We start from the raw sequence: 27508 nt of genomic DNA on the forward strand, positions 1-27508 counted from the left end.
CGAGAATGAAAGAAATGGAAGAGAATCCGGAAGTTTTACATGATCTTAATAAAAGGTTGAAAACAATGGGGGTGTAGGTGGGGAAGGAGGGTCGCTGTCAACCACGATTATCAGCTAGAAGTTTTAAAAAGTGTCTAATGACCAAAATCTTACTTTTTAACCCCACTCTGATCAAACCTAACTTCAATGTCTCCTTGCAATTAATTTTTGTGATGCTTCTTATGGCACGTTGTTTTTTGATGGCGCCATTCTCTCCTAATCCACTGCCCAGCTATAATCACAATAAGCTCTTTAAATGGAGTAGCTGAATCACTCGGTCTACATTTTCATGGTTCTTTTCAAGCTATGCTGCACCACCATCACTATAAGGCAAGCCACCTCTGAAGAGAAAGGAGAATCCAAAAGGCATATTAAGGGAAGGTGCAGTAAAGACCACAATGAAGAGAGAATAGATTAGGGAGGAAAAATTGTCACATCTTCCCAAACGGCCAGAAACAAAGATATGCTGAGGAACCTACTCCTCTGCAACCCACTGATTAACTCAAGCAGAAGCTAAGAGAGTACGCGCTTCCTCACAGCTGGCTTCACCAAAAAGCTATGCCAGCAAACTGGGCAAACAGAAATCATGTTCATAAAGATGTGGATGGCAGGCACTGGAGGGCAAGGAGTACATAACTACTCTCTTTATAATGAGTCTCTTCAATTCCACCAGCCTAAACATGCCTGAATGGTCTACGCCTTTGATCAAAGAGGCATCCATCTTTAACTGTGTCAATAGCCTGCCAAACACCACACTCCCAGCCATTTGTCAGTCCTGCGAAGGGTTGCTAAGGCTCCACCTCCAGCAACTTATAAATGAGCCTGGTAGGAGAACATTTCCAGCTAGACACTGAAAGCTTCCTGCCCACACGCTTCCCCAAAAGACCCTCAGAGAACAACTATAATCACCTCACACCCAGACAAGCCCTCAGGACACGGAGGAATCTATTGGTTTGCAAAAATTACAGCAATTCACTTTCCTAGCCTATTCCTTCAACTGTTTTCTTCCTCAAGTCTATCTCTGTTTTGTCTCACATTTCACACCATTCCAGGTATCCCAGGTTTCATCCAGTACTTTCTGAAATGGACATGTCGTCTTGAGATGCACGGTACAGTCATCTAACCTCACAGTTTTTTTTTTTCCCCCAAAAAACTTACTGTTAGTTTTCTCTTTTATATTGTATGATTTTAAAAGCAGAAAACATTATATAAATTAGTAATGCTGGTAGAAAAGGATGCATCATTGGGGTTACTGGTGCCACCAGGTAAGTGAGATCTCCCTGTTCTAGATTTCCATGATGTCTCAGTTCTCAGATTATAAAGACACCAACAAACTTGAGCTTGAGAATCTTAAAACACTACTCAGTGACAGATCAATAAACAATGAAAATTGTAAATACATTTCACGGAAGAGTAAGGCAATGACTGAACAGAAAATTCTAACAGAAAACTCAGAATATATCTATGCTCTCTTCTTCATTCAGCTTCTGCTTCAGTGAGGGAAAAGAAATGGACGAACCCAGTAACTATCTCACTTATGCCAAGAGAGGACCCCCCACAACGTAAGCACAAGTAAAAGTGCATTTGAAAAAGGAACTGAGGCAGATTCCAAGGTAAGACTGAATTGGACAGAAAAGGGACCGCAGGGAATGGGCAAATGAAAGACACACATGTGTGCCTTAAAAAGACGTATCTGACTCATTAAGACATACACCACATGTGTTCTCCAGGTCCAAAGATGGAAACCTTAGGTTTCATGAAGAGCAGTCTAATTCAGTAACGGCAGGACAATAAAATATGACTGAGGCTACACCAGGGAGTCTGCTGGAACTTCAGTTTTGGTCATTCCCTGCCAGCCCCGGAAACAACTTCCCTCTGGAATAGAAATAGGTTTGGGAATGTAATCATTCACCACAAGAGAACTTTCCAGGAAGAAAGGTACAATTTATTCCTTCCTGACCTCCCCTTCGCAAAGCAAACAACTACAAAAAAAGATAACCTCCCCCGCCCCCACCCCCCGGGCTTTGACGACAAAACATTAAAACTGCCCAACTGGAGAATAGGGCAGAGCAAGCAGTTAGGCTCCTAGTGGGCTTGCAAGAGCTGGGTGGGTCCATTCAAAGCTCAAATCCTAAAGCCAGACCTAGGAGGTACCACATACCAGGTGAGGAATCACATGCTACCTCAGCGGGGGACAGTCCACTGGAGTTCCATTCTCCCATGAACTTAAACTCATTTTAAGTGAAGGTGAAAACAATATAAATATCACGATAAGAAAAAAACCATGTGAAAAAAGGTAACTGCTGGCCAGGATATGCAAAGAAGAGACTCCATATCCTGAGAATGTAAACTGGTTGGTTCAGCAAGTATGGAAAACAGTGTGGAGGTTGCTCAAAAAAATTAGAAACAGAGCTACCATATGACTCGGCAAAGGAAATGAAATCACTATCGCAAAAAAGATAACTGCAAGCCATGTTTATTGAAGCATTATTTACAATAATAGTCAACATATGGAAATAACCTAAGAGTCAATCAGGAGATAAACAGATAAAGAAAAGGTGGTAAAAATATAACATGAAATATTATTCGGCCATAAAAAAGAAAATCCTGCCATTTGTCACAACATGGATGGACCTTGAGGGCATTACGCTTAGTGAAATAAGTCAGAAAAAGATATATTGTGATCTCATACGTAGAATCTAAAAAAATCAAACTCATAAAAACCGAGAGTAGTCGGTGGAGTTGCCTGTGGGTATGTGTGAAGGTGGTCAAGATACAAACTTCTAGTTAGAAGATAAATAAGTTCTGGGAATATAATGTATAGCTTGGTGACTATAGTTATTAATACTGTATTGTGTAATTAAAAGTTGCTAAAGACAGCAAATCTTAAAAGTCATTCACCACAACACACAAAAAAGGGTGACTATGCAAGGTGATGGGTGTGTTAACTAACCTTACTGTAGTAATAATCATTTCATAATATATACGTGAACCAAATCACCCAGTTGTATATGCGGGTGGAAAAGGGGGTTCTACAGAAAAAGAAGTTCTACAGAAAGTAACCCCACAAGGTGACCTGATCATAAATTCCCAAAGAGGCAGGTCACGTGCATAGTACGGAACTAGGCATGTAACTTCTTTAGTGAAAGGTTTATCTTTGCCTTAAGCAAGCCCTGTTCATTGTTTCTGTGCATCTAGCTTAACATACCTTCCAAGTGCCTTTTTCAACGTAACCACCCTCTAGAAAATACACAATCTCGTTAACTATCCTGTAACCCAATCCCCACCTTGCTTTCTCCCACTTTCAAATAATCTTCCTTATTTTTCCTCCTTAGTTCCAAATGCATAAAAGAAGCTGCAAACTGCCATCCTTCCAGAGAATCTCAGATCTTGCTTCTCAGCCATTATCAGTTTTGGCTCAAACCATTATAAAATTCTCTGCAGGTTTAGTTGTTTCTAGCATGCAGCTTAAACTTTACACAATGTCATATGTCAATTATATCGTAATTGGGAGGCGGTGGGGGGAGCGTGGACTAACATTCAAATGTAACCAACCTAACATCCAGGAAATCTAAAATAAACTAGCCAGAATTAAAGATTTTTTACTTGGTGGTAACTTAAAGCGTTTTTCTATTAAAACAAACCCTAATCTACTTATGAAAGAGTAAAATTTTCATGAATTAAGAAACCACAAGACTTCAAAGAAATGTCCCTGCACAGCAAGGATCTATTTAGGCCATAGATACAGAAAGTTAAGAACCCTTTATGATACAGTTGTCCTTCAGTATCTGTGGTATTGGTTCCAGGACCCCAGAGATACCAAAATCTGAGGATGCTCAAGTCCCTTATATAAAAGGGCATAGAATTTGAGTATAACCTATGCACTTCCTCCCATATACTTCAACCCTTTTCCCATTTAGAAAAAAAGTAGAGCTCACTGCCAACGTTAATTTAACATCACGCATAGGAATGCTATGTTTTCTAGGATTTGACATTTTCAGCGATTGAGAATTACTATATTTTGTACTACTAAAACAGAACGCAATAAATAGAATGATGTCATTTGATTCCAAAGACTATCGATATACTAGAGTGATGTGAAAATAATAAAAGTGAGATATTTCATGGCAAACTTTGGGGATAAGGTTAGGACAGTAAAATGCAAGTTATCGCGAGATAAATGGTGTAGCTACAGGCGCTGCCGTTGAGTATTCTCAGGGCAAATGGAAAATGGGTTAAATTAGTTTACTTATAATACCTAATACAATGTAAATGCAATATGAATAGTTGTTATGTATTGTTTAGGGAATAATGACAAGAAAAAATTCTGTACATGTTCAGTACAGACACCATCACGTTAGGCCTAACTACACAGTACACATCAGCAAAAACGCTAACATTTTTTTTCTGAATGTTTTCGATCTGTGCCAATGCGTTAACTCATGGATATGGAGGGCCTGTAGTTAAGCATTTTCTCGTCTTCCCCAAGTTAAGGAGACAGCAGCTCAAGAAGGATATTTGGTGACCTGAGCAGGATAACACTACTGCTGAACACTATTACTGAATACACAATAACATTCTATCAAAATATTTGAAGTAACAATACACGGAATTCACATAATAGAATTTTGAAACCCTTGGATAAATGAATGAGTTCATACTGGGGTTGGGGGGTACGACAGCCTCCGTTGTCATGGCAATGGTAAATCAATGCATTCCGTTTCCACGCTTCACTGTGGATAACACAGGTACAGATAAGAGCTGACCCTATTTGCCCTTGCAAGAATTTTATGAAAATCTCTCTCCCCACCATTTCCTGCAGGGAGGGAACTAGCTCCATCCTGATCTCTGTGCAACAGTCTGTAGGAGATACCACCACCCCTAAAAAACCCCAAAGGCTAAAAATACAACAAATTCCACCTTAAAAGATAAGCCACCGAGAAAATGTTGATCAGTGTATGGAATTGCCCTTCACAGCAAACATGACTGGAAGCATAAATTTTGTGCACCAAGGGACAGCTATAATGTTATTTAGTGTCATCTCTCCTCTGGTCTCAAACAACTTGCTTTGTAAAACAGAGAAACTGTTAGGCACACAGTGAAAGGTGGAGACAGACTTATGGAGGGGCATGTGTTTTATGAGCAGATTTCCCCACTGGGTGTAAATTAAATGAAATCTTGTGCAAGCTGAAACCTGTGAAATCGCGGAAAGAATGAGAGGTACACAGGCACATACATATGTAAATATTCTCAACCTCATTCCACCTCTGCCATATACACACACATATTCACACATACACCCTAGAAAGGGCTATGGGAAAAACTCTTAAGGCCTAGAAGAATCATAAAAACAGGGATTTGATGGATATTACATTGTCTGTCATCCAGAATGCCATCCATGAACACTAAGTATAAGACAAAGAAGAAAAAACTTGCAGGATCTAGAATTGTTCTGTCCAGGAAGAATAGTGGAAAACATCCCCAGACTTATAGAGTACAGAGTTGTGGGTGCATCTACCTGGCCAAAGGGAGCATCACCTACTGTTACCTACGGGAAGCTGGGAATAATTTTACAGATATGAAATTAAAGCCAGCTATGACATTCCCTTGCAAAGGTAATCCAAGATGAAATCACAGTCTGCTTTGATTAGCTGTTTGCAGCAAGAAGACACTTTCACTCATACGGCATGCCCCTAGGTAGGGTGTTCTGCACAGAAGCAACTATCTAAAGTGAAATTACACCAGAAAAAAGAAAGTGGGGATGGGGAGGAGGTGGCATGCAGCCAGTGACTGGTCTATAAATAATTTCAAATAAACCGCAAGGGAAGGAAAGACATTATTACTCTCCTGTTTCTGCACAAGGCAGATGAACAAGCTGAGGAAGGAAACACTGGGGGCCTATATAGGAAAAGGTCTCAAAAGGCCTGGTCTCAGATAGGCATGACAATATCTGTTAAGGTCTAAACTCAACACCTATGAAGGAAAAAGGAGAGCAGAAATAGATAAATCTGTACCACACTTCACCCAGTGGTCTGAGTACAGGTTTGTAAAAGAGAGAACCTAAACCAGAAAACAACAAAATAATCAGAGAGCACACCAAAGAAACAAAAAATCAACTGAACTCATTTAAATTCTTACCTAAGAGGGTCACACAAACTATCAAGCTTCTGTTTGATAAGAGAATATTCCTTTGCAAGTAAGCATTTAGGGAACAAGGCTACATCTACCTGAAAAAGGCTAACTGGCCTCAAGAATTCTTAACCACAGGATAGTCACTGCACTGTTCATTTAACACAGCAACATTATATAATATGAATATTAATCATTTATTGAAGAACAGTGGGGGCGGGGGTGAGAAGATGACAGCCTCTTTATATCATATATAGCATTTAATTCTTAGATCAGTGGTTTTCAAGGTGTTATCCTCTAACCAGCAGCATCAGAATCACTGGGGAACTTATCAGAAGTACAGGCCTCACCTTACATCTACTGAATCGAAAACTCTGGAGGTGGGGCCCAGCCAGCTGTGTGTTAACAAGTCTTCCAGGTGATTTTCATGTGTGCTCAGGTCAGACTGTCCCTGGGTTACAGCCAAATTTATAATGTATTACATTGCCATTTATCAGAGACTCTAAGTAGCTTTTAAGAGCATAAATGCAAAGCAAGTATCTACCTTACTCCAAAGCTTGTGCTCTTTCTATTATACCACATTAGAGGGACATTCAATCTCTAGTACTGGACATGGAAGACTGGTTTAAGGCAGTGTCAAAGATCTACTCTATATTTTAAATGAATAAGAATGGATTCGGTAATGAAATTAACACTTTTAGATTTGTCCTCTCACTTTTTGATAAATTTTACTTCCAAAAGCAGCACCATAAAGGGTGCCACATTGGTGCCATATGAACTGGAGGTCCAAGTTTGCTTAACAAAAATCTATGGGCACTGCTCAGCAGGGTTAGCCTGCTTACCTAGCCAAGCATGCCCGGAAACAGGCTTCCTACTGATTTTATTTAATAAGAGAAGTGTGTCCATTCCCACTGGCATACCTTTAGTGGCTAATGGTACAAGGGGATTTCAACAGAAGCAGTTTCTGCTCACAGTTCTGATTCAGTGTTCCCAGATTAAGGATTAACAATGGAGCTATAACCTCTTTGGAAAATCCATGGTTTCACTATCCAATCTGACATCCATAAATTTCATTTCTTAAATTGTTTCCTTCAAAGAGAAATTGCATTGAAGGTCTTAAATACTTTCTTTGTATCCTGATATCATTTTTTTAAAGTATGAAGTTAAAAATATCCAAATGGGCAAATGTGGGGAGAAAAAATGGTTAAGATGGGCCTTTGTAACTGAAGACCAGAGGAGGCCAATATTTTAACCTCAAATCGGGTTAAAAGTTTCTCCTGCCCATCTGAGGCTTGAACCAAGAAATCTGAATAACATGGAAAAGCACTTATATACACCAAAGGTAGAGGCAGTATAGGTCATGGTGGTGATGAAAAGGGTGACACAAAATGTGACAAGTGTAGGCCTTCCAATGTTTGCTGTCATTACTCTTCATGACCTTCAAAATAAACAGGTCTCCAGCAGGAAAGGGAAAGCTGTACGTGCCATGCTCTCCTCTGGCTTCAAACAACAGCCCAAACTCACATAGCAGGAGGGCATCTTTTAGGAGACATACAGATTTTGGCTGTATGGAAAAGATCAGTGTACACTTTGGTTCCTAAATCATTTCAAACATTACTAGACATTCTCATTGTAAGGACTCACATCGCCCCAGTCCTCCCTAAGCCTTAAATTTCTCATCTATGGAACAGGATGATCTCACATTCATATGCTCGAAAGGGCTCCATTTATCCCAGCCTAGTTCAATGAGACTGATCTGTAGGAGGCATAAGTAATGAGAATCAGGAGCGAAATTATGGCCAAGGCGGCTCAAATCCCTAACAAAGGGGAATAACTACAAGCTCCCGAAAGGCCAAGTGCCAGTCCACATTACACAATGGCATTTGCCAGAACAACAAGCAGATTACAGCCCAGCAATGTACCAATAGTCTGCAGGCTGTCATAATGAATGCAAACATATTTCTTGGGGGCAAAATAACAGGCTGCACAAATTTGTAACTATGTTCTAAAGAAAGAATGACTCGGAAAACAACATATATTTAAAAACTGCTAAAATCCATCCAGCACAGTTCTCAGTTGACAGATTATTTTTAAAAATTAACATAATGAATATACCACAGGCTAATCACAAAGTACCCCCAAGATTGGCCTAAATCACACTTGTGGTTACTTGAAGCATCGTCTACAGACCATTCATTCCCCAAGAATTTGTAGGCGCTAAGGTGGGCTTTGGCCTGGAAAGAAAGCTGAGTAGTCCACCATGGCCAGAGAAGCAGGCACTGATAAAAACGGTCTTCCCACCAGATTCCCAATAAACATTAAAGCTAATGCCTGTTTAGAGTATTTTTTTTTTTAATTACCAGAGAATAATTTACTTGACTCAGTAAAGCGCCTGACCTATTATACAGTGTTATTAATACTCAACAGAATAGTACTTCATATGAAAGAAGCAACATCTCAGAATGCCTCCATGCATTTTAAAAACTGTCTGAAACCAAATATAAGTAAGAGGACAAAGACTCATTTTTAAGACCTGGCCTTTGTTTTCCTTTTAAAAGTTTTCATTCTTTCTGCATTTTATATAGAGTAGACAACAGGAATTAATATTAATGTTAATTCTACACAACTGAAGCTTTCTATAAAGCGACTATATATGCTATTTAAACTTTATAGAAATTTTCTTCAAAAATTAAACTCCAAGAACACAAATAAGCAAAAGTCTTCTTCTACCTCTGGGAAAACCAAAATATGAGAGTATGAGATAACAGCAGGAAATGTCAGATACATTTACCGCCATCATTATGAGAAAATAAGATTATCATGGAATTAGATGCTCAGGTTAAATATTTAAAACTTTTAAAGAGACCAGAAAACCACAGTTGACCTTAAGTTGCCATCACAGGAAGAACCAAAGAGCCTTCAGGCAAGAAGGCGTTTCTTCCCCTTCTCTTGGCATCGCTAATTAATGATGGCTGACTGAAATTCAGTGACCTTATATTCTGGTTTGAGGACTCCAGAATCTGTTGTGAAATTAAAAACAGGCAATGCTTTATAACCTAATCAGATGTTACAAGAGATCTCAAGGGGTAAGTTTACAAGTTATATTTTGGTTTCTATATAAATGAATGTGGAATTTTAGACCTAGGGAGTATTTACAGAATACCAAAGAGAAGAAGGATGGAGAAACGGGGAGGCGGGGGAGGAGATATGAAACAGAAGAAAAATATATTACTATCAAAAAAACAATCTGCTAGACTCTTTCCTGACCCTTTTAAACAAGACAAGTATGGGTAACACTTCAAAAACACACGACAAGACACACATGTATATAACACATCTACGTTCCAGTATGATAGAAAGTGTTACTTGAATAATTCTAAACAGGAATATGTGCTTCCCAAATATGACAACTCCTCTAGGAAGATTTCCTTTCCTACACTTTAGTGGGCTACTCTTGGAATTTGTTTACATTCACAAAAACACAGAAACATTTATTGGATACCAGATAATCCATTAGCCATTGGAGGTACAAAGATAAACAGGATTTTCCATCTCTGAGACAGCTGAGGGTCCAATTCTTTGAAAGCCTGACCGTCAAGTGAGCATAATAACCTAGACAGTGATGACTTCCCAATTCCCACCCCACCCAAACATGCTCAAGAAAATCACAGTGATAATGTTGACTCTGTACCCATTCTGTGGAATGGGCTTTAAGCTAGTGAGACAGACTGTTAAGGTATTTTATGAGGATCATACTCTAAAAAAATTCTATGTTTGCAAATCAAAGCAACTGAGTCTAAAGCAAGAAATTCTTGCCTGATATTTAGTCTAAAGCAAGAAATTCTTGCCTGATATTTACCTTATTCCGATGGGAAAAAAACATTTATTATTACAATCTTCTCTCTAAATTTCGAATAGTGGAAATGAACCAAGATCTCTCCCCTAACAAGTCATTTAGGTTGCTGCCTTCCCTCTTTAGCTTATACTTTAAAACCTTTCTAGCCAACCTACCCCCCACCCCACCCCCCACACACACTCTAAAAATGAAAGGGAGGGGAGAAAAGAGGGAGGGAACAGAAGTGTGAGATTCTAGTAGTAAGAAGGACCCCCTTCTCCCTTCTCAGTTGAAACAATGTGCACTGCTTTTAATTGAGCTGCTAAGCAGCCAAGTGAGATATTGACATTAAGGGACATTCTGCATCAGAAGCCATATCTAACAACCCCTGCACAAGCACTCCTATGTGAACCACAAATGACAAGAATGGCTGTCACCACCTTCACAAGCGAGGTGACTCCAAAGCCTCATAAACCCAGCATGTCTGGAACCAACATCTGTGTGTTTGCTCTCAATTTCATCAAGGAAGATTTACAAACTGGTTAAGATGTTTCCAGGAGGGTCAGCTACTACTGAAAAGAAAAGAGAAATGTTTACCTCTGTCCTTTGTGGGTGTAAAAGGCAAGGAGTGCAAAAGCACGTGACAGAGATGATCATATTTAAAAGACTAGGAAGAGCTGCGATATAGGAAGAAGGGAAGACACTGGTACCCAGTTTCCGTGGCAACCACAAAGCATGCTAGACCATAATTTGCATGGGAGGTGGAAGTGATATCCCAGCAATCAGATCTCTGAGATAACAGAAAAAGGAAATGGCCACAGCAGTAATAAAACTGCCCCCAATGAAGTTCTAGCCACTTTCCTTAAACAAATAAATGTGATAGAAGCCTGTGCGCTTACCAGGAAACCTTAAGCAAATCACGGGGGCCGATGTCCATTCTTACAAGTGTCTAAAAATTTGTCCTCAGCAATAACTAATAGCCAATTAAATCAAAGGTATTTTGCAAATATTTCACCCTGTATAGGACACACATGCTCTGGGCAGGCCCCACATTTCCCGTTCCTTCCTTCACTCAGACCCACGCACGCTGACCTCTTAGGACGGCAGTGCATGTTTATACAGAAGTGAGTATCTACAGACTTTTCTAGACGGGATCCCACATCTACCAGAATAAATAACTTGTTAAAAGGAGGCCAGTTTCACTAATAAAAAAGCTTAATACACAATTCCAGGAAGGCAGACATTAACAGTAAATTTTAAAATAAATTGCACACACCAAAAAAACTTGCCTGAAAAGATAGATCTCTCCTTGCTTTAGATTCCTATGCAGTTTAACTCCATATACATCAAAGGTGTTACCCAACCCCCAATTATCCAGGCCAGGGATGTGGTACTTTAACACACACTTAACTTCCATGATAATTTTAAAACTAAAGACAGGATGGAGCCAATGTAAATGTACTAAAACCTTCTGATCAAAACCAGAAAACAACAGTGATAGCTTTCAAATAGTACAGTCCCCTTTTAATTAGCCAAGAACCTCTTATGTTTAAAGTCAACTCAAAGGAAAGGAAAGAAAGAAAGGAAGGCAGGGAGGGAGGGAGGCAAGGAGAAAGGAGAAAGAGAGGGAGAGAGAAAAAGAGGGACTGAAAGAAGCCTGGGATTTGTTTTTCACACTTACTAAGGTGAAGACAGAGGCTCACCTGTTCCTTCTTGTAATGGAAGGCAGCTAACCACTGTCTTTCACCATACAGTCAACAAATATAGATGCAGTGCCTCTAGGCACATTTTGACTTAAGACTGATTTGGGGACCAAAGCTAAAGCATAACAGGCTCCTACCTAGTGCTGAAAGAAGTTATTTTCTTTAATTCTAAAAACCACCTAGGCTGCAGGTAATTGCAGGTCTGCTGAATTAGGTCAGTCCAACTTGAAGCCTGCATGGCTCTCAGCCCACCACACAGTCCCTGCAGGCCTTGTCAGTGTGTCCTTTCCGTTCTTGGGAAGGGGTGATTGAGGGGGTGTGAGGTACACCTTGTTCTCACTACAAGTGATATGTCAACTACAAGAATACAGAGTCAATTCTGAGGCTTCTAAGAGACAGAAAAATGGACAGACCTGCTAATTTTCCCCCCAAAACCACGTATGCCCTTTCTAAATATCAACTAACTCTCAGTCTCAAGCTCACCATATTGGTAAAAGAAAGTTATGAAGTAAATTCTTCCTCCTCCCAGCCCTCTGGTGAGGTCAGGCAGATGTGTCCAGGCTCAGCCCCACCCAAAGATGACCAAGAGGCCCTTCCAGCTCTGTAGGTCTCCAGCAGCTGTTGTCTCCTCCCACGGGCAAGCAGCCCAGCACCCAAGACACTCATCATATTATTAATATGGCTCCACCACATCCTGCTGCCAGGCCGATGGAGCCTCCGGCACCAGGCCTGTCTCTTTGCATAATTTTGGCTGAGAAGCCTGCAGCTGGCTCCTGTCACTCTGTCAGGAAGTTAAAAGAGAAGCTCCACCAGTGGGCCAGGAGCACAGCAAGAGTAGAGTCTCCTCCCTCCTTCATTCTCACTTCCCTTCCCACAGAAGGAAAAACTAAGTCACGTGTCACCTTACTGTAGATGCCCCAACTTCCCTAGTCATTCACCCTCTGCGTCCCACAGAGGTCACGTCTTCTATGGTACTCCCCACACTGTATTCCAAACTATGTGCGTCTATTTTTTCTCCACAGAATGGAGACTTCCCATACCACAAAACCAGGCTTAAAGAATCATCTTCTAGATCCATCCCAGTACCTGGCAAACAACTTGAAACTTGATGAACAAATTAGCACCCCTGGACACTTTCCTCCCTGAGGGTCACGCTCCCTCCTCTGAGAGTTAAAATAGGATCACTCTGTCCACCACTCATAATTCTCAGGACTCTCAAAGGGTTTTTTTAAAACACAACTCTTCCATCTCTCTTCATCATCAGTGCTCCATAGTGATTCTTCACTAATTTACTCAAAGTGAACAGAAACCATTTACTGAGTCCTCACAGTGTGCCAGGAGCTTTATTCCTTGGGCAGAGTGTAGTCACTTCTGCCTCACTATCTTCATCTATAAAATGGAGATTATAATAATAAAAGACCTATCCCAAAGGGTTTGCTGTGAAAATTGAATGGGCTAATATTATATATAAAGAATTTAGAACAGTGGCTGGCACACCACTCTGTATGTATATAAGCAGAATATAAGTAAAGTGTGAGTTTTTGTCACAGCCACTCTGCAAAGGTTCTCTTGGAGGACTGACTCTCCCATGGAGAGTTAAGAAAAGAAACTAGAATTCAAACTCAGTCTATATGATTCTAGAATCTTAAAATTTTCTCCTTTCCCCCAATTTCTAATCAAGATTATACCAGAAAAACATGTTCCACCTTAAACCATCTCATTCTGAGGATCACTGAGGAATACCTCCCAACCTGGTGTCACTTGCCTTAAGATCAGGAAGGAGACCATCAGGCACGAATCCAAAACAGTCTGTGTATGCCTGTGTGCTACCCAGGGACTCAGAGTCTCTCCGAGAGTTTAGAACACCTCATGTACACGAAGGATTTAGAAGGCTGTCCCCTTTCCCAGAAAAAATGGTCTCTTGGAACATGTGGAAGCCAGCTATGCTCAAAGGGAGCTTTCTCCTCCTGGAAGGTCAGGTGGCTGAGACCTAGTTCCTGGTTCTGGGGATACACTTACTGCACAGTGCCAGGCAAGACGTAAAGTCAGGAACGTGGGCTCAGAATGCTAAGCAACATGCCTTGGCTATGCTGCCTGGAAGAAGGATGGGAAGAAGACCGATCTCTACAGTAAAAGAAAGGCTCTCAAAGGAGAGGAAGTACGTGAGAAAATAGATAAGGAGACTCACCTAAAGACAGGGAACCGGAAAGGGACAGCATGCACAGTTGCCAAGCACCCTGCCACACTGCCTGCCACACACAATTTCCTAGCCCCTCCCAACCATTGCCATAAGGAAGAAAGAGGCCAACGAGAGTCAGCAGAAGTGAAAATGAGAAGTGACAACTTTCTCCCCAACTCCTACATCACAGATATCTAATCCAGGATAAAATGTAGGTGCTTTTAGCCCAGGGTAATCATCCAGAGGAACCTCTCAGCCCTAATTACCCCAGTCTGGGCAGTAGCAAGCCTTTGTCTCAGCTAGAGGCACAGAGGAGACGGTGGAAAGAAAATATTTCAAAAAGAAGCTACAGTCAATCCATCCTGCCATTTAAGCCAAACAATCTACCCATGCATGTTCCATACAGGTAACCCCAAAATACTAGCCCAGGTTTAGTCAGTCATGCAGGAACCTCATTTGCCATCCACTTCCATATTCTTCCTTCTACAATGTCAAACTCCACGCCCAACTTTAATCTTTCTGACCTTCCTTCCTCTAACAACCAACAACCACACTTCACCCCATCCCCAAAACCACCCAGACCTCAGTTTGCTTTCTTCTGATAAGTGACTGAGCTGCATCATTAGGTTTCCATAAAGGGGGTTGTCTGGTACCTTTAGACACTATTCTTGTACGTAGTCAAGCAGCCCTAAGAAAGATGACAAGGATGGACTCAAAATGACGCTTCACTAGTGACAAAGAAGGATCTGGTTCCTGTAAACCAAAGCAACACAAAGATTGTTTTGTAACCCCTAAATCATGCCACCTAAATAATAATCTGCCAAGTAGTTAAAATTCTAAGACAGGAAGGGGAGATGGGGAATCCCATAAACCTCCCATGAATAATTTCACATGCAAAACCAGTCAGATGTCATGTTTATTACAGCAGATGGCCCACGGCCAGCCTCTATTTCACCACTGGCGGGGTGGTTCTCTTTAATAGAGATAACCAGTGCCTTGGGAAGTGGAGGGGAGAGAAGAGGAATGGACTCCTGCAAATTATGAGTGGTCTGAACAGAAGCCCGGGGGATTTAGCTGCAGAGGGCAAAAAACCTGACCATGAACGTGGGTGAGCGGCATGTGTCATCCTGCGGCATGTGTCATCCTGCAGCATGTGTCATCCTGCAGTAAGCAGAACACGTATGTGCTTTAGACAGTGAGAACCTCTGACACAATCAGAAATGCTCTCACAGCTCTCTGCTATCCAACTTGAGTCATCTGACTCTCAGTTTCACCTTGGTGGCCATTTTACCTGGGGAAACACTTAAGATCAAGGTTAAAGTATAAAGCGATATAAATTCCCGTTCCAAACCTGAACTGTATGAAAAAGTGAAGTAGATCTGTAAACAGGCAATATAAGCAAGCCCATACTTTACCCCTCAAAACCCACCAACTTTAGGCAGCTAAATGAAAAGTGGAAAAGAGTATTCTCCCAGAGAGAGACACAGGAACAACCCATTAAAATCACAAACTAATCACAGATCTATTTAGAACAGCCACCTGAAACAGAGATCCTAAATGTTCTCATATCCAGGATATGACCTCCTCTCTGCATGAAAAGCATGACCTCTATAACTTCTAATTCTGGAGAACTCCAGAGACGATTTCAAAAGCAAACTGTGTTCTGATCAGTATAAGCTACGAAAGTTTTCCCCCTTTCTACTGTTTGGTTTACAATGAAGAAAATAATTTTGTCACTTTCATTAAAGAAGGAATACAGACACTGGCAGAGAAAACATTTACTAGGTTATATGATCTGAGAAGCCACAAGGGGTGTGCACTGCACAAAGGTACTCAAGCTGAGGAGGTGGGTAGGGTTGTGATCCTGCCATGGTTCCACTCACTAAGCCAGGTAGGTACTGCTGGCCCAAAAGGAGTGCCCTTCCGGAATCTGTTTGTCTAGGAGATACTTGAAAGAATAAGGCCTACATCTGATACCCTTAATCAAAAGTGACATGGTACAGTGGAAAAGTCTAGGCATTATATACATAGACTTGGATTCGAATCCTGACTGCTATTCATAAAAATGTGTCATTAGTAAAGTATGTAGAACATTTGCTGGCTCAGCTATAAAACAAGGATAGTAAAAATTTCCAGGTGTTTTATGAGGATTAAGGTAAGATTTACTAGCACAATGTTATATATTTACTAAGAGGCCATTCTTTTTCTTTTAGAGACAGACTTCCTAGAACTTCAACCTTAGAATCTGAAGGATCTCTAATAGTGAGATTTTTCTATTTATAGGTCATTGCTTCCTTATTTTGTAATTTTCTTTTTCATTGTGTCAGTGTTTACGCAATTCATTATTTTCTCTTTTCGTGACTAATAATTAAATGGAAAGGTTATGACTACGATAAAGTACAAACATGGTACAGTAGTCCCTTCTTATCTGCAAGGGATATGTCCCAAAGACAGTTGCAAGGCAGTGGTGGCCTGAAACCAGAGATAGTAACGTACCCCATATGTATGTTATGTATACTTTTTTCCCTATACTTGCCTTTTCACTGAAAAGAAACACTTTATGGTTCCTCTGTGGCATATCCAAATTGCCAGCATCACTCCTCTAGTACTTTGGGGCAATTATTAAGTAAAATAAGGGTTACTTGAACAAAAGCACTGCCATACCACCACAGCTGATCTGATAACTGACACAGCTACTAAGTAACTAACAGGAGGGGAGCATATACAGCGTGGATATGCTAGACAAAGGGATGATTCACGTCCCAGATGGGACGAAGCAGGACAGCATGAGATCTGATCACACTACTCAGAATGGTGCACAACTTAAAACTTATGAATTGTTTATTTCTGGAATTTTCCATTTAATGTTTGGACCACAGTTGACCGCAGGTAACTGAAAGCATGTATGGACCTACTGAAGATACATTTCCTGGTAGTGTGTTTTGCTCTCCTTCATTCAGTACTCAAAAAACAGCTAGGAACTTTTGCTTCTGTTTGAGATAGAATAATAGAGACAGAATTTGCTTCCTGCCTGAAAAAAAAACAAAAACAAAAAAAACAAAAAAAACTAAAACTTCACACAAGACAATAGACATCATATAACAAAGCACTGCAATCCCAAGAGCTGGGGGAAAAAATGACTGCTCAGCTTAATGCTTTGAGAAAAATTTCCGGGCCATGGCATAAGGAGGAGAAATTCAAGGAGAGTCTAAAGGAATCCAAGTTGAGAAGGAGTTGAGAATTTGTGGAAGCCAACGTATGGAACAGAATCTGTAGAGTACTTGAGAAGTGAGAGTCACACGAGAAACTCTGGAATCAGCCGAGTCCTCCTCAAATACTTGCTGAATGAGTACGAGCCAGCACACGTGTGTGAGGAAACTACCCGAGGGAAAGTACAACACGAAGGGATTAGAGGATGCAGTCCCTAAATCCCACATGGGGCCAGGAAGAGTACCCTGCACCTACTGCCCAAAATGGTAATAAGCATCATGTTTCACGGGGCACTGAATAAAGTACTCATTTAGGTTTTACTTGAGTAGTGGGGAAAACTAAACCCACCATCAAACATTACTCTAACCTCATCTAACAAAGCCGAAAAGCCAAGACCCAAAAGGATCAAACTGCTGCCCGGTAATTTAATCACATCCTAAATCAATGCTCAAGAACAGGCAGAAAAATACAAATATATTCAGCATCCAAAAAAGAGAAATTTACAATAAGAAACTACCAGACAAGCAAGGAATATCAATCAATCCAAACTGAACCATAAATGACACCGATGACAGAATCAGTACACAAAGATATATATCTATTATAAATGTATTCCACTCATTCAAGAAAACAGAGCAAATCTAAGCATATTAAGAGAGACACTTAAGATAGTAAGATCAAAATCTGACTTATAAAGATAGCAACAACTCTCTCTGAGATTAAAAAGTATGTGTGCACAGATCTGGGGTAGAAACTACCTAAAATGAAACAGGGGAAAAAAGACCGAAATAAGATGAATGGCATCAATGAGCTGTGGGACAACTTCAAGGAGATAAATATATGTGCAACTGAAATCCCAAAAAAAGGAAAGAGTAACATGCACAAAAAAAAAAAAAAAAAGTGCAGAAATATTGGCTCCAAACTTTCCCAAACTGATGAAATCTACAGAACTAAGAAGCTCAATGAACTCCAAACACAAGAAGCACAAACAAAACTGTACACTGAGGAAATGACAGTTCTTGGAGAGTTAAGAATAATGGCAGACTTCTTGTCAGAAACAATGCAAACCAAGAGACAGTGGAGTAGAACATTATCTTTAAATTACTGTAGCGGGGTGGGAGGGACCCTAGAATTCTATACCCAGCAAAAACAGCTTTCAAAACTGAAGGTGAATTTCTCACAACTACGTGTGATTCCACAATTCTCATAGATATTTTCTTTAAATAGGGTTAAAAGCAACTTTAAAGACCCTTTCAGACATACAAAAGGTGAAACATTCATCCAACCCCAGCGGACTTATATTAAAATGTAAAAGTCCTTCAGGTTAAAGGAAAAGGAAACTGATTCCAGAATGACATCTACAGAAAGGAAAGAAGAAAACGCAAAATGGCAACTATTTGGGTATATAAAAAGAGTAGATAGGCTAGACACAGCTACCTTTACTTTATATTTAACTTCACCTTATTAAAGGTGTCACATAATATTTCATTCCTCAATTTTGACCATTCCTTACTTCTTTAAAAGTAAAGAAATTGTGTCAGTCAAGGTAGCTCTAGAATTATAACAGTACTAATTTCTATTTTGTAAATTACTCTTCAAGGCTGTAACAAAATAATCTGCAGTAGCCTGGTGAGTAAAGGCATTGAAACATAAATCAAAAGTTAAGAGAAATATACCTAAGCTGTGTGCTGTTTGCTTGCTTTGATTTTTGGCAATAACAGTATTTAACATTAAACTATACTACTGATGCATTCTGTAACAGGGAAATGTAAAAAATATTTAGGCTTTTCAAATTCTTAAGGATGTTCACATTGAATAACTCACATTTCTAATAGTGCATGCTGACAAGCAAGAACCCTATGCATGTGGGCCTATCTCACTTTCCAACTTGGGGGTATGAAAGTATTTCAGATAACAAAGTAACTCGGAACAGAAATAATAAGGAAAATGTTTACACTGGCAATTCACCTATGGAAAAAAATACCTAGTTAAAATGCCTAGGAGAATTCTCATTGTCATCAACATGTACTCATATTCAGAAACTAAACTGCACTAAGTCGTGGTGGCGTCCTCACTCTTAAAATAATTCTTCACTTAAAATCCAATCTACTGGAAAAAGACTATCTTTGAGTTCAGTAAGTCTTATATATCAAAGGCCTAACTCAAATACATTAACTCTTTAACAGAAAGAAAACAGTTATGTCCCTGCAGAGGCAGTCTGCACTTTTTACTAGTTCAGTAGATCCTCTTGGGAATTTGTTTTTAAAGCATATCAGGGACCTTAGCATGAAGTACTGACAAAACTGGGGTTCCCCCAAGGTAACGCAATGACTAACTTGTGAATAGCCAAGATGGAGATGGAATCTGCTCACCAATACCTCGTCTTCATGAACTTCAACCTCGCCTCACTTCTGCCTGCTCCATGCAAGTCAATACCTGATCACACCAAGCCTTGCGGAGGAAATTCACACTATACAACCACAAAGATCCTTCCTGTGACTCAATAACTTCAAAAGAGGGACATGCGCCCACGCTTTTCCATCTGCCCCCAGATGGCTGTGACGGTGGTAACATGGAGGAAAGATGTGAATCATAATTTGTATAAATCAAAATCTCTGTAAAACATGTTTGAAAAGTCTGCAATGAATGCGCATATTATGCGCCACATACTCCAATAGCTAATAATATCTAGCACACAATACTCATTATACACCTGAGTGCTCGTCATGAATTAACTTGCTGAGCATACAAAACCACCATAGCGGGTTACTACTGTCTGAGATATTGTACAGGTGAGAAAACTGAGGCCCAGCAATGTTATAGGACCTGCCAAGAACACATAAGCGGTAGATAGTCAAGCCAGAATAAGAAGCCACGTGTCTAGCTCCAGCTCATACTCTTAACCACTGTGCCACACGCAAACTTCCCATGGCATGTCCTTAAGAATTACCATTGTCTTTATATTTTTCCTACCTAGTCCCTCCACCTACCCAAAAATAGAATACACGCAGTCAATTATGCTATATCTTAGAGTGGTCAATTCAAATGATCCCTTTTTGGACCATGCATTTTGGATCTTCCATTTACTTACACCTAAAAACATACCATCACCAACTTCTTTGCACAACACCTTCCTTTCCACCAGCCAAACAGAGAACTCCTATCTCCATAACGACCATTCCAGAGTTTCTCATAGTCAGTCTATACCTGGCTAACAAAAACTGTCCATTCTGGTTTCAGAGAAAACACTCAGATATTTTTTGCAGGAAGCACAAATTTTACAATAACCAAGTGTAATGGGATTGGCAGTATAGGTAGGTGGGGGCGTGGGAGGAGCTAGGTGTGGCCACTAACAAATTCAGAAAAGGATGATTAAAGGCTGAATGTCTCTATAATGTTTCCATTCTAAACAGTAAAAACTACATTAATTATAATTGTTAAAAAAAAATTTAATTCACCTACCACAATGATCAAAAGGAAAATCACCTAGGAACTCCTGTCAGTGCCAAGTCTTCCAGATCTCCATTGGTTAGGTTGCCCTGTCCATCAAACAGGCAGGGAGCTTCTAAAGAAAGGGTAGCTTTTCCTTTTGCAAAGAATGATTTAGATAATGACCTCTTATAGGCTAAATAAAAAGATAACATATTTTTGCCTCGATAAAGAAAAATAAATCCTACAGACTCTGGATTCTACTACTTTCTATGTGACAAAAAGATCTCAACTTCTTTAAAATCAATGGCATCATGTACTGACACCGAAATACAGCTTAGGGGGTTTCCTGTAGAAAAAATAACACTTTGTAAACATATGGGATGTTCTGACTAAAGACTTAAAAAACATGTTACAAGCATCATCAGAAAATGGAATTGCTTCAATTTACAGGCTGGAAACTCAGGGCAAGTTGAATTAAGGCTGGTACAGTCTACACCTTCAGATTTTAATTTGTCTTAAGGGAAACAAAAACATAAATTCTTTCCTTCTTTTCCCCTTTTCCGCACCAAAAGGCATATTAACTGGTAATCCTAAAGACATGGACTTAGAAAGAGTAATTAACTGTATGAGAACAGCTACTAATTCGTATCATTCCAAAAATGTACAGAATACTTTTTCCAAAGCAAGTATGTAAATCATGGCGCTCAATTTTTAGGATTCAATGTATTTTTCCTAGAAAGTCTAAATGCCAGCAGGGACTGCAAAATGGTCGATCAGGAAACATACTCTTTACACACACACACACAGGCTTAGGGAATTTTACACACAGAGTAAAAAGTAGCATCTAGTCAACAATCCACTCAGAGCTTGAAGTAACATTTTGAACTAACCACTTTTAGTAGTTACTCTGGACTTGACTTGTCATCAGCAGAGACAGCACACTCAGTCAATGTATTAGAAAAAGTACAGTATATGTAGAAGAAGAGTGGAGTACTACAGTTCGAATAGTACACTAGCAAAGCTTTAGGAATTCAGGTTACAATTTATACGTTCTGCCTTAGAAGAAAGGGTTCATATCAAATTATTTATACTAAATACTCATACTGACTACCAATGAGGGATAAAACAAATTCATTACCAGAAAGTACTTGAAGTTGTTTTTATTTTGTACTTGTTATGTATCCTGCCTGCAACATTACAAGAAATTTATGCCTTAACTACACTACCCGTTCGTAAACTACACAGCCCTCCGCCTGTATTCCAGGCCACCAGAGACCTGTCCTAAAACTAGCCTAACCGGTCAACCCTTAATTTATATTATGTCCCTGAAAGATTTCACTAGTAGAGTGTGATTATAATCAAATAAAATGCTGCTATGTGTCTTCGATTGGTAAGAAAAGATGCTTGGCACACTAAAATTAGAGCAGACCAGCAATGGTAAAATTTTCCTTAAATTCTTCCTGAACAAAGCTTCTCTTTTCCACTGGCCTGGAGCACTGAAGTTAAATGACTGCTTTGCACACAGCTGCCACACAACACCAATATGCCAAACGAAGAGGAAGCAAGCAGCGCCGTCATCTGAGAAAGGCACTACGAGCCAGGGACAAAAGGCCCCCGCCCCTTCCAAGAGAATGAAGCCCACTGATGTTCGTCACCACACTCCCACACCGACCGGATATTACCAGACATGAGGGTGACGAAGACCTACATGACACAACAAAAGGACTGGGTGCTGTCACTTCTAACCACAAACTCACCAAATTTTGTTCCCCAAACAGAGATAAAAGATGATGCTAGATGCATGACCACTCACCCATGTTTCGAAGCACATATAATATTATTACACATTCCAAATATTTACTGATGTGGGTTTTTTAAAACACATCTTGCACTCCCTTCTCTTGTGATAATGCAGTCCTCCTCAAACTGGGACGGTGTGAATATTTATTACAGAGTATCTGAAACACAATAGGCTTGTTACTGAGACACTCACCCAAGTGTCTTTAAAAAGAACAGTATACAAAAGCCCAGTATACTAGCAGAGATAATTCTTACATATGCTTGCTAACTGTCCTAACGACAAATCTACTGACATCCAAGACACAGTGCTGAGGATTAAGAGAAAATAAGGATGGAAGTTAATACAGACTCTGTATCATGCGGCTTTCCAAACAAAGATACTGCATGATGGAGGAAAATAATGCTCCGATGCATCTCAAATTTCACCTCCAAAGCATAACTCTGTTAAGGATGTCAAATATCTACACACGGCTAATTCTGTCCTTTCCTCTTAATTTTCCACCATACGCAGTTCTTCATTAGATACACACATCTAGTTAGTTTCCGAAAAGTAATTATAATTCTGTAGAAAGAGTAAACAAAGAAGACCGGACCAGGGGAATTTTTTTTCCTTTCCCCAACCTCTCAAACTAGCAGAGATTCTAAGAAAATGTCATTAACCTAGTCATCCAGGAAAACATCAAGTATGAGAACGGAAAAGGATGAAATGAAATATAAATTCTAAATGGGGGGAAAAGGAAAACAATATGTGAGATATGAAATAAGGGAGATAACTAGTAAATGGTTCTTAAACACCCAGTTGAAAGCATTGTTACATAATGTCACTATCACTGTTTGACCATAAAACCACAAACTTATCAATCTACCATATAGCCTACTTCCTTATCAAACTATGTAAAGTTTATTTAGGACAGTCATTCTTTAAAAAACTGCTGCTAAAATTAATGTTTTAAAAACTGATTCCAAAAATAAATAAAAATAAAAAATAAAAACTGATTCCACAACTACTAACCTAATTAAACGCCAAATGGATTTTGCTTTCCTGATGAGGGGCAAGATTTTTTAGAAACACCACATTTAATTCTTCAGATTTTTAGAAACATTTCTCTTCAAGAATGGCAAAATGCCATCAAATATAGTCAAGGAATACTACTGATGAAAATCAATGAAAATGAACAGTGAAGACAGGAATTACAAATTGGTGTCTGGCCAATTTTTAGGGCAGGAACATGTTTTGTTTGGCCCATACTATTTTTTGTGTATTTATTTTTATTTAGAAACCAGGACATCTCACATAAAAATTCAGCATTCTGGCTCCTCTATTAAAAATCAGGAGATTGGGTGAATGGGCTCAAGTTTGTTCCCATGTGGCAAAAACTGGCACCTAGTTTGCAGTCCCTGTTTTAAGGCACCGATACTTTCAGCCTTGGGTACTAACCTTTTCCTCGACGGCCCTTCTTCAAAATCTGAAGAACTAACATCGTTGCTAGTAGAGGACACTTGGGATGCATCATCCTTCTCATTCTCTGACTGTTCTGATGCTGGTCCTAATCCCTTAGACTGGCCATTACCAAGGAGCCCTACAGGTGAGAAAAGGGGACAAACACTTAAATACATGATATCAGGAAGCAGTACTTTTCCACAGTTAACCCTACACAATGGCTTGTGAAGACAGACAAGATTCTGGATAGAAAAGAATTAAAAGGCACACATCCCTTTTGAATGGGGGGTGGGGTGGGGGGGGTTGAGTCTCGCATCTCATCTACTTTTAATCTTTTACAGGAGTGAAATGCCTAAAAAGGAAATAATTTCAGTAGCAAAAAAATTCAAGCAGAAATTTTAAATCATGGTAATATACTGTAAGGTTCTTTTCTGAAGTACATAAACATCTTTTAGGGCTTGGGTGGGGGAAAGCAAGGCATCTCAAGCATTACCAATTCAAACTAGTTATCCTCCAAGAGCTAAATATTTACTCCAGAAATGATGAAATTTTTTTTTTGGAATTATCTTCAGGAACCAGTGCCTGCTACACAAGAAAAAGCATCATTACTTTATAGCCGTATCTTAGTTGTGAATTGGAAATCTTACTACCCATACTTTCTCTTCACAGCAACCCGTTGTATTAGATAGTCACCATATTTGCCTTTGCTTGTTTCAAAGGATAAAGATTTTCTCTGACTGTATATATGGCACCATGCAGAAGAAGGTGTCTGGGGGCCCCAGGGTATGTAAGCACAATGGAGAAAAGTCCTAGAGATGGGCTGTGCCAAGTGATATGAAATATTTTAACAAGCAGTAAGGAAGGCTACACTAATGGGTATCAACTAAATAAAAGCCTGGTCAGTCTTCTAGCACTCAGATGTCCTTGCATCTAGAGTTCTGGATACAACTTATGTTCTACCCATGGAGAAGGGTGAACCAGCAAAAATGTCCACAGCAACTGGCACCCAATTTCACTGTTTAGTCACCAGACTCATGAAAAAAACACAGTATCTGCATTTTCACAGCCATGTCTGGCTTTTAAAGATGCCTGAAGTGCAGGGTGACCCTTTGATTTTTGTTCTTCCAACCCTTCCACCAATTTTGTAAGCACCTAATTCCCTGTATTAAATACCTTTTTAATTGAACCACTTTAAGAGTGATTCCTATTAGTTGCATTTACACTATATGAAACAGGGGTCCCCAGCCCCCGGGCAGCAGACCTGCACAGGTCCGTGGCCTGTTAGGAACAGGGCCACACAACAGGAGGTGAGCGGCAGGCAAGCCAGCGAAGCTTCATCTGTATTTGCAGCCACTCTCCAGTGCTAGCATCACTGCCTCAGCTTCACCTCAGATCATGAGGCATTAGATTCTCATAGGAGCACTAGTCCCTGGTGCCAAAAAGGTTGGGGACAACTGATATAGAATACAGTGTTCTATATATTTGGTAAAATTTTCTGAAAGAACATAGTACACTACAACAAAACCCTGGCACTTGCTGTTTATGCATGCATTTCCCCAGTTATCTAGTTTTATATCATTTCAGAGTATGTGTAATAAGGTTGGAAATCTAATACAGTGCAGTAAATACAATCCCATGGCTGTCACTGAGACATGTTGCTTTTGGAGTCCTGACTACAATATGGAAATGAAAATATATACAACTTCCCAAGAAAGAGAAAATGTGGGGAGTTTGCACTGTGAGGCAAAAAAAAAAAAAAAAAAAAAACAAAATTTTATGAAAATCCATGAGTCGGAGGGTAGCACTATGGCTAACATTTCACAGATTAAAGTTTTGCTATCTTTTACAGTGGCCATTAGTCACATTGAGCATTTGAAATATGACTAGTATGGATAAGGAAATGTTTTTATTTTTAAGTTTCATTAATTTAAAACTGAATGTAACTTCATTAATAATTTTATATTAATTAATTCTTGAAATATTTTGGATGTATTATTAGGTAAAGTCAAATATATTAAAATTAATCTTACCAGCTTTTTTAAAAGATTTTTTAAATGGAGCTCTAGAAAACTAAAACATGGGTTGAAATTATGTCTCTATCAGCACTAAATTAGAGCACTTCAGTAATAATGTCCTACTGAAAGGTGGAGCAGGGAGTGGTGGCTGCCAACCCACCCAAACAATAGGAAAACTCAGAAAATACTTAACTGAGAAACCAGCTCAGGGATATAAGTCATATGTGTAAAAAGAGGAAAAGATGGATAAAATACCACACTTGAAAAGGGTGGAAAATTCAAAATAAAAATTCTGTTTACAGAATCATATGTAAAATTGTTGAGAAAAAAACAGATATACGTGTTAATATAAGTGTATTCTTGAGTGAGTTCAAATTTTTCAATAGTACATCAAGGAGAAGAAAGAAAGAAAGGAGGGAGGTAATAAGAATTCAACCATTCATTTTCTTAACACCTACCATATGCCAGGGCACTGGGGATACAGGTATATCAAAGAAAATCTAAATTCCAGTGAGAGGAGACAGATTGACAAACACACAAGAATATCAGTTAGTACATGCAAAGTAGTTTGTAGGATGTGCAAAGAAGAAACTTTGAGCTTATACGGCAAGAAAAAGTGATAGGGATGAGCAGTGAGTATCAATGGAGCCAGCAAACAAGCTAGCAATACCAACACAAGAACAGCAAAGTTGGAATTTGCAATATGCCCCAAAACAAAATACAAAAACATGTGGTGGTGGTGGTGGTGGTAGGGGAAGGGGAGAGGGCGAAGAAGTGGGGGGAAGGCAGAGGAGGAAGAGGAGGAAGTTGTTTTGAAAGTATATTTGGATCAAGATGGAAATAAAGAAGGACTAGATGCTTGTAGGTGACACTGAGGAACGTTAACAAGTTAAGTTTTTGCTGAGTGAATGAGTGAGTGAGAGTGATTTAGCAGAGAAAAGTTAAGCTATTCAATGACAGCTATAATGCTGTCCTAACAAGAATAAGCTCAGTAGACTGTGAAGAGTGGTGATCCTCAAACTTGAGCATGAATCGGAATCACCTGGAGGGCTTGTTCAACACAGTCCCGTAGGCCTCAACCCTACTGTGTCCTATTCTAATTCCCAAATGATGTAGATACTGCTTTGGCTGGTGCAGAACCATATTTTGAGAACCACTATTGTAGAGAAAAGCTGGATTCAAACCAGTAAGAGACCCAGTTGCCCTAAGACACTATGAAGCTCTGGGCAAGTATGAATGAGATCCCAGAAAATGAATTATGATTGCACAAACTACCATAACACAATGGAACCACAGTAAGGCACCCGAAGTTCTGTGGGGGCATTCAATATCACCTATATCAATAATTTTGTAAAACGAAAGATGGATGCTTAAGAAACTTACCTCAAAGCTACAAGAGTCAGGTAATAATAAATACAAACATTGAAAAAGTTAACATGCAGGAGGAAAGTGTTCATAATTAAGGCATCAATGTAAAAAAAAGTTACAATGTTTCTACCCTCCAAAAAAAATCAACTGTCCAAGCACAAATGCAGGAAAGTTGGATTACGAAATTTTAGATGAAAAAGGGAAAATTTTAATGGACTGTATATGAGCTTTAAGTGAGGCAAAACAGACAAGGATGCTCTGAAACACTAGCTAGCTACATTAAAAGGAACGAAAGTAGGGGATCCACTGTCCAATCCCTCACCAGACTAATCTCTTCAAACAGCTCCAAAAATTTCC

The 27508-nt window shown here is 39.6% G+C and overlaps 1 protein-coding gene across 1 annotated transcript in view; it reads right to left on the reverse strand.

Moving 5' to 3' along the window:
- The window catches only part of JARID2 (jumonji and AT-rich interaction domain containing 2), a 241817-nt gene that overhangs the window by 77818 nt on the left and 136491 nt on the right, over positions 1 to 27508 (reverse strand). Inside the window, exon 3 of the mRNA XM_015587263.2 lies at positions 23766 to 23907. Coding sequence (XP_015442749.1) covers positions 23766 to 23907 — 142 coding nt within the window. The remainder of the gene's footprint in view (positions 1 to 23765; positions 23908 to 27508) is intronic.

This window comes from Pteropus alecto, unplaced genomic scaffold (genome assembly GCF_000325575.1).
Source record: "Pteropus alecto unplaced genomic scaffold, ASM32557v1 scaffold121, whole genome shotgun sequence".
NCBI classification, from domain to species: domain Eukaryota; kingdom Metazoa; phylum Chordata; class Mammalia; order Chiroptera; family Pteropodidae; genus Pteropus; species Pteropus alecto.